The 12,712-nt window shown below is 39.6% G+C and overlaps 2 protein-coding genes across 2 annotated transcripts; both read left to right on the top strand.

The window, feature by feature from the left end:
• On the top strand, window positions 1–924 carry LOC104420150. Its single transcript, XM_039302277.1, has 3 exons — window positions 1–152; window positions 203–326; window positions 457–924. The coding sequence occupies exons 1-3, from the start codon at window positions 1–3 to the stop codon at window positions 922–924; spliced, it is 744 nt and encodes a 247-aa protein (XP_039158211.1).
• A 10,292-nt stretch (window positions 925–11,216) lies between these two features.
• LOC104430968 lies at window positions 11,217–12,134 on the top strand. The gene has a single exon (XM_010043672.2). It carries the CDS (start codon window positions 11,217–11,219, stop codon window positions 12,132–12,134), a length of 918 nt encoding a protein of 305 aa, XP_010041974.2.
• The last annotated feature ends 578 nt before the right edge of the window (window positions 12,135–12,712 follow it).

Genomic DNA, 12,712 nt, shown 5'->3' with positions numbered 1-12,712 from the left:
ATGGACAGAGACCAGCACGAGCTGCAGTTTCTCGGGTTCGTCGACGTCTATAGAGAGAGCTCCAAGATCATCATCAAGGGAGGAAGATCTTCGCTCAGATCACGTACACGCTCATCCTCCTTCTCTGCATCATCTTCCTTGCACTCTCTGAGGTCTCGCAGCTCCTCTACTTCTAGATCGTCAAGTACAAGACCTGTGCCAGGAAGGACAGCCCGAGGTACAGGGATCTGTGCTGCATGCTCAAGAATTTCTGGCTCGTCGAGCTCAGCTCCTTCATCTCCGTCTTCGTCTTCTCTCTGCTTTCAACCTCAGCTGTTGTCTACATGGTGGCTCGCATCTATGCCACCAAGCAGATTACTATCCCCAAGATGATGAGTGTCGTGCCCAGTGGAAGAGGCTCATCGTCCCTTTCCTCTGGAGCTTCACTCTTCATTGTGTTCATTCTCATGGCCATAGGGGCTCGTCATCGTGAGGCAATTTTCAGTTGGCCCTGCACTTGGGATTGCCCTGGCGGTCATTCTCTTGATCTTGTACGTTGTTGGGTTTGTTTATATCACCATGATTTGCCAATTGGCGAGTGTGATCTCGGTTCTTGAAGATGCGTACGGAAGGAAGGCGATGACGAAGAGCAAGGGACTGATAAAGGGCAAGATGGACCTACGAGTTTGGTGCTTTTTTGGTGTCTTGGTGTGCTCCGTCCTGGTTCAGGCACTGTTTGGATCCCTTGTGGCCTTGGACGCGGTTCCTCTTGGAGTCAAGATTGGGATCGAGCTGATCTGCATGATGTTGTTGTCGATGTTGGTGCTGTTCAATTTGATCGTGCAAACAATGATCTACTTCGTCTGCAAGTCCTACCACCATGAGAACATCGACAGCTCCTGCTTATCTGATCATCCGAAGGTCTATCTTGGAGACCGTCTGTAACGAGCTATGATGTCCTAGGGCGTCACGTACTAAGCGCAAGCAGAATTATAATTATTATTAACATCTTACCTAACTTGTAATCTCCTTTTGTGATAACCCATAGCGTTTACCATTGAAGGTTAGCATGTATAACATGGATTATTTAAAATCTCAAGTTTATATTATGAGGTTATCATGAAATCACTCTACCTTCAATTTCAAAGTATTGGCCAAATCATTCATGCACATAAACAAGGTCACAAGAAGCTGCATTTCTACTTATCATCATCAAGGCTTACAAAATTTATCAACCTGGACTCTTTCCATGTTCATCGCCTATACGTGGTATTTGCTAGCAACAACATAATGGAGGCAGTCAATTAATATATACAACATGTACATAACAAAAGTAAGGCGTAACACAAGCCAGGGATAAAGGGGTGAGGGTATCTACTCCACGAGTTCCCACACTAGCCCGCATCTAACAAAAAAAACAAAAGTTAGTCAGTCTCTACACGATCCAAGGCATCTAGGCGCCGTCCATCCCCGCTCCAGGTCCTCCTGCTCCAAAGGGTAAAGGTCCGAACATCTCCCCTTCATGGTTGATAAACCATGCAACAAACGTCATCAGCAATAACTTAGCTCTACCACCATCCAGCCATAAAATCACCTCATACTTGGAGAAAACCATGTCAATGTCGGGATCATACACGTCATGAAGAGAAACATCAAGACGCACTACCGCCCCGTATCGAGCTACTAGCGGTACATCCATGCTATCAATCTGAAAATGTAAGGTATGAGCAAACAAACTTGCCCAGTAAAGAATGATAAAACTCTAACTTAAACAATCCATAACCATCAAAGTTACAAGTGAATCATCCAACAATTTAGGATACTAAGAGAATATATCACAAGCATAAACAATACTATTACTTCATGTAAGAAATCACCTTATATGCATCCATTTCTATACTTACCCTTCACAAACTCAATCTCACATCAAAATATAATGCAACAATAATAGATGAACTCACTCGCCAAATAGAATTATATTTAGTGTGCATAAAATCCACCCTCGAATCAGTCACAACCGGGACTCTACCGACCTGATCGAGTCACTTCCGGAAAGTACGTTATCCGGACTTCCACAATACCTCTAATTGTGGGCATCTCACTCCGAGGCATCCCGAGATCACACAACCGAGGTCCTCCTTGATCACACACAAGGGCATCTCACTCTGAGGCATCTCAGTATCACACAACCTAGGCATCCTTGATCACACACAAGGGCATCTCACTCCGAGGCATCTCAATATCTCTCTACCGAGGCATCCTTGATCACACACAAGGGCATCCCAAACTTCCGGGGGCATCACCGGTATCTCGGTACCGATGGGTTCATTCATCTTAAGCACACGTTTCACACCACCACACCTTTGATTAATGCATTTATCGTATGCAAAAGAAAAGACTCCAAAGTATCTAACTATATATCTAACTCTCATGAACCTAGCACACGTGCGTGTCCAAATTATAAGATAAAACCCATTACGTCATGTCCCATTCCATGGTGAACAGATATTTATCCCATAATCAAGCACTATGCACCGCACTCATTGCACACACATGATACTATATGCACTTATATATCTCAAATAATATATGAGACTTACTCTTATATGACTAACATCTATTATGAGGTTTATTAGACTCTACGTGCATCACAAAAGTCTAATATAAGAGACACAACCTCTAATATATGTTCTTGGGTCCAGACAGTTTACTAACTAAATGTACAGTTTCGGTTTCGGACACAGAAGATATATTAATTATTGTCGAAATGTTACCAAATTTTATTATGTTATATTTGAGACATAGACTAACAATTCTTGTGAAGAAACTTAAGTCTGATTCTCACTGTATTAAGAGTAACAGTCGCCATAATCTTTACTAGTACCCTGTACTGACGTCCAGATTTCGTATCTACAAAGAAAATTGTTTCACTAGCCAAATCTTATCGATTTAATCTCAAATTTTGACACGTAATTTCTTAAGATGTGTTCTACAATTTTCATTAAGGATTCGAAGTCCAAATATAACTAGGTAAATACAGAAAATTCGCATAATCAGTAAAGGTCAAACCGTTTCTCACAAGAACAGTTTACTGGTTTTACTAAGTACACTTCTGTCTCTATGTTTTTATAGTCATATGGTTATAGCTACGTATATAACTTGATCTTATAGATGTGCTATCATGTAGAATAGTTTCTTTCTTATTTCTATTAACATACATAAAGAAAACTGAACACAAACAGAAGACTCCATAACTGTTTTCACTTAGAACAGAATAGATACACAAATTTTCTCACTTCTAACTCAACGAAATAACTTGTCTATCCACAAATCTCTTCTAAAATACTCCAATGCTTACTCACAGCAACTCAAAGCAACTTCAGCATATATTTCTCTAACAAATGATCAATTCCACAGCTCGGCTCGAAGTGTCGTTGCATCCGTAAGCCACTTATCACGATTTCTACCAGAACAACACACTCGGCATCCATTTCATCCATTCGCTCAACAAAACAGCATACTCACACAAGGATTTCGAAACATGAAGTCCTCAAAAACAACATGCAATGGCTTCTAACTCTAATATAACACTTACTCAGCTTAGATCAATCACAAAACAGCAACTACAAACTATATCCATCACTGTTTGGTTAGATCCTCAAGCTCCCTTGATGAAACAATGGATAACTTTCAATTTAGAGTTAGATCTTTCCTTACCTTGCTTCAGCTACTAAACAACACAGAGATGCTTCAAGATCAACACTCAAAATCAGCATGCAAGAAGGAGAGATCGCTGGTTTGCTTCTGGTTTTTCACTGCTCAGCTGAGAGAAAAAGAAAGAAGAAGATGAAGATGGGTTGTTCGGTTTTATATGGAGAGAGAGAGAGAGTACGAAGCTTAAGGGGGAAATAGGTCTACAAACTAATCCCTAGGCTAGTGTAATGATTAAATTTGGCTAATGATTATGCTTCCTTGGAGTTGCCATCTTCGGTTCTACGGATTGAGAAAAACCGTTGGTGTTGATGAGAGAAACGAGAGAGAGAAAAGTGTCATGGCTTTCATGCATGAAGATTTTCGCCATCTATCAATCGTCACTAATTAACAGTTAATTGATATCATTAGTTAGTTCGTTAGTTTCAATATTTTCATCTAATTGCCTTTTGTTTCTACTTAATCCCAATTATACAAAGTCATAACATATATATAACATATCGACTAGTCAACGTTAGTCTATAAAGAATTCATCACAAAAAGAATGCTAAAGTTATAAGTAATTCACTAATCAAATCACCTTAACTATAATCTATAAAATAAAATAAAATCATTCGGGCCTAAATATTCATCTCCGGCCCAATAGGCTTAATCTATAACAATCCCGGCCCACTAAACTAAATCTACAAATCTAATAATTCCAAACCTTGGCCCGCTTCAAGTCAATTCTAAGCCCAGCTTTCCCAATTGAATCTACAAGCCCGGTTCTAAAGTAATTGTGTGGCCCACTTACTCTCAAGCCCACACGTTCCTCAAAGTCCATTGGGTTCACTTTCTGGCCCATTCTACATAAATCTAAGTTTCTAATGATCTAATTTTGCTAATGAAGGTCAATGAAATTTGGGATGTCACACCGCCCCTCTGAAGGCCAAAAGGCTGCCCAGCTTGAGCAACTTCATGTCTAATGGGTTCTTATATTTATTTTTTAACACAAAATGTTTTCTTAATCGTAATTTTCATTTACCTGTAAGAAACGAGTTGGAGTTTTTATTGACAAAATTCTTATTTTATTGATCCTCTAATGTCATTCATTTATCATATAAAGGGTCTTGTGTTACCCGACTTTTTCATTGATCCTCTAACATTATATATTGATGAAATATGCACAATCATGTCATAGAGACTTTCTAAAGTAATTGTTTATACAGTTAAATATTTATGCTAACAAGTTATGTTTTAGTAATTTGCTAATGTTTTTTTTTTTTTTGTGACCCAGGGAATGTGGGAGGGAGTAGAGTCACCACCACCCTTGTTATAAAACATTCAAACGCTGAATGAGAGGAACAATGAGCGCTGGGTGGTGTAATTTGCTAATGTTGATGTTATAAAACATGCGCAATCATGAAATATAATTGTGAATTAGAACAAGTAGGGGTGAGCATCGGTCCATGGTCAACCCTAGACCGACCTTGGACCGGCCCAACCCCGTCAGTCCTAATCCGGTTTCCAGGGAGACTAGGTCGGTTCTTGATCCTAAAATTCCTAGACCAGCACTGTGTGGGTCGGTTCTCGGTCCTAAGAGTTCCGGGTCGATTTAACTCGGACCAATCCTGACTATATATATATATATAATATTATTTATAATTTGTTACATAAAGAAAACCTTAAATTAAATAGTGTCAACAACATTAAATAGCTATTTAATGAGGAGTTCAAGTAATTTTATATTATTATTTAATAACTTAGATTTTTAATGTCTTTTACAGTGTTAATAATCATAATTTATAAAGGAAGAAAATGTTTTTGTGAGGAGTTCTCACGACATCCAAAAAGACATAAATAACTCATTATAACATCCTCTTCTAGTATTAGTTCTCTTTTGTCTTATTTGTCCTATTAGTGCTCAATTTGCTAAAATCGAAAGAAACGACTTTTTCACTTGCCACCGCTTGCTTTGGGTCGTTCAAGCCGCTTCCCGCTCGATACTCGCTTGGCTTGTTGCTCTCCGCTCGACATTCGATGCTCATTCTGTTCGACGTTCACCTCACTTGACCCCCACTGCTTGCTTTTGTTAGCTGATCTTGCTCATCATCAAACCTATTAAGTCGATACGGTTCTCTGTTACACTTTCAAGGAATACAAAAAATAAAATAAAAAATTATTACTTGGTCTTGGGTTGACCTAAAAACCGGACCGAATCCATTAAGTTAGTCCGGTTCTCAATTGTTTTTTTAAGGAATACAAAAAATGAAATAAAAAATTATTGGTTGGTCTCGAGTTAACCCTAGAAAAGGACCGAACCGGACCGAACCCATTGGGTTGGTTCGATCCTTGATCCCAAGCTCAATAGGGTCGGTCCTCGGTCCCAAAAATTGAGGACCAACACTGTGCGGGTTGGTCCTAAGGTTAGAGGGTGGACCGGCCTAACTCGAACCATGCTCATCCCTAAGAACAAGACACCGATGTTAGCACGATATGTTTTTGGTGTCAACAAATACAGTAATAATGTTTATCTCGACCAAATTTTCGGGTGAACCACCTAAGGTTTGGCTAATGAATTGCTAGGCCTAGACCTAACTCGAGCTCTCCTAAGCTCATACCAATTCGCGACTTAAATTCAAATATTTAGCATACAAATGGATTTTATTTAGGAGTCGCCACTAATCAATTTATGGTAAGTTAATTAGATATCTAAGTAAAATAATGAGAAAATTATTTTACTCCTACAAACCAGAAACTTTAGGTACGGGGACTTGGTTACATTAGACTTTTCTAATACATTTTCGGTACTTTTCTCTTTTTATTTTGAAAAATGTTTGCAGGTAATTCATATAGGTGCGCAAACCACCAATTTAATACTCAAGAAAGCAAATAAAAAAAATATATAATTTACCTTATAGCAACGAAATCATCTGCAGTGTTAGATCAAAATTTACATTGACGGTCATATATATGATTTCTAATTAACACATAATTACTCAATTTTTTTCATTGTTTTCACTTATTTAATGATAATCATGTAATGCATGCTACTAATTTAACATGAAATGACATGACATACTATATAAATGAGTAAAATAATTTTATAATTAAATATGCAATCTAAATTAACCAAAATGACCTAATCTTAATGATGAACAATTTCTAATTAAATGAACCTAGTAACAATCACTAAGTGACGTGCATTTTATGAACCTAATTCTATATGACGTGCACATAATTTTTATTTTCTTAATAAGCATGCAATCTATTCTAATATGCAATAACGTGTAAAGAATGCCATAATTCTAATTTTTTTTTTTTATGAAATTCGAAATTAAAATTGCCAAATAATTAAACGTGCAATTTAAATTTTTTTAAAAAAAAAATCCTAAATGAATGCATTTTTTGGATAATAAAAATATTCTTTTTTATATTTTTTTTCTTTTACAAAAATAAAATTTTGTGGTCGGACATAAGTCACCGGAGGTGATGGGTCGTCGGCGTTCGGAGCTCCGGCGAGGATCGGCGGCGGGCGGATCGGCGACGAACGGACCGGCGGCAACAGCAGGTCGCGGATGGTGTCGAGGGTCAGTCGGAGTCGTGTGACCGGAGCAGGGACAGCGGCTCGAAAACAAAACAGGGCCCGAGCCAACAGCAGGGAACTCGGCAGCAGGGGCGACGTTACAGGCAGGCGTCGGGTCGCTGGTCTGAGCGGCACGGGCGGAGCAGCAGGCAGCTGCGCTCGGAGGAGGCTCTGAGCGAATCTGCTGGGCGTCGGCGTTGGGATCGGCGATGTCGCTCAGAAAGGGGCTCGGAGCGGATCTGCTTGGCGTCGGAGCAGAGGCATCGCGGGTAGATCGGCGACGAACGGACCGGCGGTAGCAGCAGAGACAACGTCGGCGCTTGGGCGGAGCAGCGACGTCTTCGCAAGGCCTTGGCGTTCTATTCGGGACTTGCTGGCAGAGCAGCGAGCTCACGGGCAATGGAGGGCTCCGGCGACAGGCGAGATGGCAGTGCGGGCGCAGCGGTTGGCGGTTGCGGCAGCGTCGTGGTGGGGCGGGCGCGGCAGCACAGGTGCGGCGGACGGCACAGGCGCTTGCAGACGGGGCCGGCAGCGGGCGGCTTCGCGGACGAAGATGAACAGGGGCACCTATTCTTCTCTTTTTTGATTTTTTCCTGCTGAAACCCCTCAAGTCTTCTCCCTCATGTCACTTTCTCTCTGTCTCCTTCTGCAAGTGCTGCTGCACAGCTTTTCTTTTTGACTTTTGGAGCCCCGCCCCAAACGAAGAACAAAAGAACCCAAAGGAAAAGAAATTTTTTTCTTAAACCTTTGACATCGAAAACCAAGAAAAAGCCCCCCCGATCGATCTCCGTACACACCCTTTCATTTTCATTGGCAAAACAAAATGTAATCTTTTTGTGAATATTTCATCACACGGAAATTACATATAACTCTCCGATCACAATTTTTTTTTTATTTTCCTCATTTCCTGAAAATTTTCTACTAATTTTATAGCCTACTACTAAAGATAAGATTACAATGCGATTTTCTTAAATTCCAAAAATCCACCGTAATATCATTTCAAATATCAATTTATGTAATTTTTGTCATTTAAAAAAAAAGGGCTCAGGCTAATGTGTTCACTTTGTGGGCTTAGTCCGCTTTATTAATTTAAAACTCAGAACCATCAATTCAAACCCATCCGCCACCAATCCAATAAATAAATGCAAAAAATACAAATTAAAAATAAATAGACCTAAATTTATATGCTATGCAATTAACCCATAATTTTATAGGCAATAAATAAATGATCGGATCGCCAAAATTTAGGTGTCAACAATGCTGAAACAGAACATCATGTGAAACCAGTTCAGTCCAAAAGCTGAAATACAACTATGTCAATTATTCAAGACTTGGAAAACATCATGTGAAACAGTTCAGTCCAAAAGCTGAAATACACCTATGTCAATTATTCAAGACTTGGAAAGGATATTCCATGGGGACAGTGAAAGGGATTAGCTGCTGCTTGTGAATGGGAAGTCGCGGCAGGGTCTTTCCCCCAAATAAGTTTCTCCAATTCATTTTAGTGTCTCTTCAGGTAATATTTTAAAATAGGCCACCCGTGTGAAACCTTGCATTTGCTCGACTCTACTCTAATCTTCGTAGTCTCTGTTACCCAATGATAAGTTTCATTAAACGGTGGAGGTTGCATTTCTTATTTGTCTTTTCGATTGTGCACGTGCACTCTGTTCTAGTTCGATTAAGGAGGATTACATTTGGGGTATAGACTGATAGATGGCACCATTGACTAAGAATTCAGACATTTTTTTTGTTCGAATTGCAAGTTGACACATTGAAGCCTGATTTTCTTGCATATATGAGGTCCTCAGTTTCTCATTGCCTTAGGTTGTTCTTGGCAGATTCTTGGAAATATCGGTTGCATTGCAAAGACATGTGTTGCATTGGCCATCGGCTTGATAATAATTTTTTTTTGCATCTTGTTAGGGTGCTTAGTTTGTCCAACCACTCGAACATTTTGGGAAAATTACCAAAAGAATCATAAACTTCTTGCAATTGGATCAATTTATTTGTAAACGTTTTTTTTTTATTTTTGCAAATTCAGTCCTAAATGTTTTGCATTTGCGCCAATTCAGTCCATTCTATCAATTTTGGCCGGCCTTTATTGATGTGGACAATGTTTTAACAAATTTTTTTTTTTTTTAATTTTTTATTTTATTTTTCCTTTTTTATTCTTTCTCTTTTCTCTTTTTTTCTTCCTTCTTCCTTCTTCCTTTGGTAGGCAAGGCTTACCCAGCAACAACAAGGTTACCTTCACTATCACTAGGTGAGGCCCGCTAGCTTTGGTGAGGCCGGGGTGGGGAAGGTTGAGCCTCTGCATGTTTGGATGAGACTCGCCCTTGCCAATGGCTAGAGGGGGCGAGTCTCACCGGGCCTCGACTTTGGTCGTGATGATTGGGCTAAGGAAGAAGGAAGAAAGAGGAAAAAAATAGAAAACAAAAAAGGAAAATGAAAAGAAAAATATCAATATTAATAAAAAAATTGAAAAAAAAAATATTATTCACTTTAGCTGCCCAAACGGCTGGCATCGACGTCAGTACTTGTTAGCCAAAATTGATCGAATTGACTAAATTAACATAAATGCAGAATGTTTAAGATTGTATTAGCAAAAAAAAAAAAAAGGACTAAATTAACACAACTGGAACTTTTTTTGGTAATTATCCGCGAGCATTTATTTAGTGTACTTCAAAGGCATTCCTCGGAGAAATTTATGTTGATGAGTCATTAATTATTTGTGATCGTTGAATCACATCCAGTTTCTTTTGATGCCTTTGGAATATAAAGCATTGTCTCATGTTTCAACAGTATATCATTATTTTAACTCTCGGTTCCTCCGGTTTAGTTCCCTATTTTCGATTCTTGGTCTTGGGAACTAAACTAGGGAATGGCGATTCCTATAAAAATGGAATTAGAAATCGGATTGCGGTACGTTGAAACCTGAAACCGGAACGATTCCCGATTCTACCTTAAACCATACTCACTCGCAATATATACGTCAATTTGTCAAGGTTATTTACAGCAAGGTCAACAAGCACGCCCACTTTTCACGTTATGGCAACCCTTTGACGCGGAGATCGAATAGCATCGACTCGGCTGAATTCCATGGCCACCCAAATTGAGGAGAAGGCCAAAACCTATCCATACAGTTCAAGCTACAATCAATCATGCGAAATCAAGAAACCTCAAAAATTTCGAGCCCATACCAAATGATGATTTGATTAAATGATAGTCCTTATTCCACTGTGATAATAACAGTATATTTTGAGATACAAAACAATAAATAACAAATAATTAAAAAATTATTGTGAGGTCCACTCCTTAAAAATACCTCACAATAATTTGTGGCACATAACATATTATTATTTTCACAGTTGCTCAAAAGACTGTTACCTATAAGACTCGATAAAGATAGTGATGCGTGAAGACTGGGAAGAGGAAGAGGGAAGACTTTGAAATTTGAAGAGGGAAGACTTTGAAATTTGAACAAGTCAAACTTTCTCTTCATATTGGTACTTCTCCATGCAATTTCTTCCGCCATTATCGATTGAGTCTTGTTAATGTAATTCTATTTGAGCAACTGTGAGAATAACAATATGCCGACTATTATTATTATTATAGTGGATTAAGGACTATCACTTAATCCTTTCCCTTTCTAATTATTTGTTATTTATTCTTCCACGACAAAGCAATCTGTTATCATCACGGTGGTGACCGTCTTAATCATTTCCCATCGTTGTTTATCAATTCACTCTGTGGTCGTTCTTCTCAAGACCCTTTATAAGAATCCGAGTCTCTGAATCTCTTCGCTTGTTTTTTCACGAAATATCTGAGTCTCTCTACACATCGATCTTTTCATTCGTTCTTGATTTCTCTGTGCGAAAGAGATGATGGACAGACACCAGAACGAGCTGCAATTCCTTGGGTCCCTCGGCGTCTACAGAGAGACCTCTGAGATCATCGTCAAATGCAGGAAGATCTTTGCCCGGATCACGCTCACGCTCATCCTCCTCTCTGCATCATCCTCCTCGCCCACTCCTTGGTCTCGCAGCTCCGCTTCTACAAGATCCTCAACGACGAGATCACCCTGAACGACACCTGGAAGGACGACCCAGAGTACAGGGACCTGTCCCGCATGCTGGAGAAGGAGTGGGTCGCTTTCGGGCTCGTCAGGCTCAGCTACTTCTTCCTAGTCTTCATCTTCTCTCTGCTTTCAACTGCGGCTGTTGTCTACACCGTGGCCTCCGTGTACGCTGCCAAGCAGATTACTTTCAAGAAGATCATGAGTGTCGTGCCCAGAGTCTGGAAGAGGCTCATGGTCACTTTTTTCTGGTGCTTCGCACTCTTCTTTGTGTACAACGCTGTGGCTGTAGGGCTTTTGATCGTATGGCTCATCACAGTGAGGCAATTTTCAGTTGGCCCTGCACTTGGAATTGCCCTGGCGGCCTCTGCACTTGGGATTGCCCTGGTGGTCATTCTCTTGATCTTATCCGTCGTTGGGTTGGTTTATGTCACCATGATTTGGCAAATGGCGAGTGTGATTTCGGTTCTTGAAGATGTTTATGGAAGGAAGGCGATGCTGAAGAGCAAGGAACTGATAAAGGGCAAAATGGGTCTATCCGTTTGGCGTTTTCTTGGTGTCTTGGTGTGCTCCATGCTGGTTCAGGCACCGTTTGAATCACTGGTGGTCTTGGACTTGGTTCCTAATGGAGTCAGGATCGGGGTTGGCCTGGTATGCTTGCTGTTGCTGTCGATGCTGGTGCTCTTCGATTTGGTCGTGCAGACAGTGATCTATTTCGTCTGCAAGTCCTACCACCACGAGAATATCGACAGCTCCTTCTTGTCTGATCATCTTGAGGGCTGTCTTGGAGACTGCCCCCCCTGAAGGCCAAAGGGCCGTCCAGCTTGAGCAACTTCAAGTCTGGGGGGTTCTTTCATTTTTTTTTTTCTATTACTAAATGTTTTCTGATTTGTAATTTTCATTTACCTGTAAGAGACGAGCTATTATTCAAGTCTGATGTGATGGAGTTTTTTCTATTGATTCGTCTGTTTATCATAAAAATGTTGTCATGTTACATAACTTTTCAATGATCCTTTAATATTATATAGTGATGGAATATGCACAATTGTGTCATAGACTTTTTAAAGTAATTGTTTTCTACAGTTAAATATATAAGCTAACACGTTATCTTTAAGTAATTTTCTCATGTTCAAGTTATAAAGCACGCACAATTATGAAATATAACTTTTAACCTTCTTTTCATATAGGCATTTCGAAAGGCAACCTACATGTACATTTGTCATCAAAATATGTGCACTTTTGGAATGTAACATATCTATGTATAATTAGATCAAAAAAGCTATCTTACATGGTTATATATATTTCAAATATAATGTGGGAAATGCTGGATCGTTTGATAATCATTTTGAATTAGCTTTCAAGTGAAAGCTAGCATTAGGAAA

This window comes from Eucalyptus grandis, chromosome 9 (genome assembly GCF_016545825.1).
Source record: "Eucalyptus grandis isolate ANBG69807.140 chromosome 9, ASM1654582v1, whole genome shotgun sequence".
NCBI lineage: Eukaryota > Viridiplantae > Streptophyta > Magnoliopsida > Myrtales > Myrtaceae > Eucalyptus > Eucalyptus grandis.
Note: the sequence above shows the minus strand (reverse complement) of the source record. Positions and strands in the feature narration are given on the sequence as shown.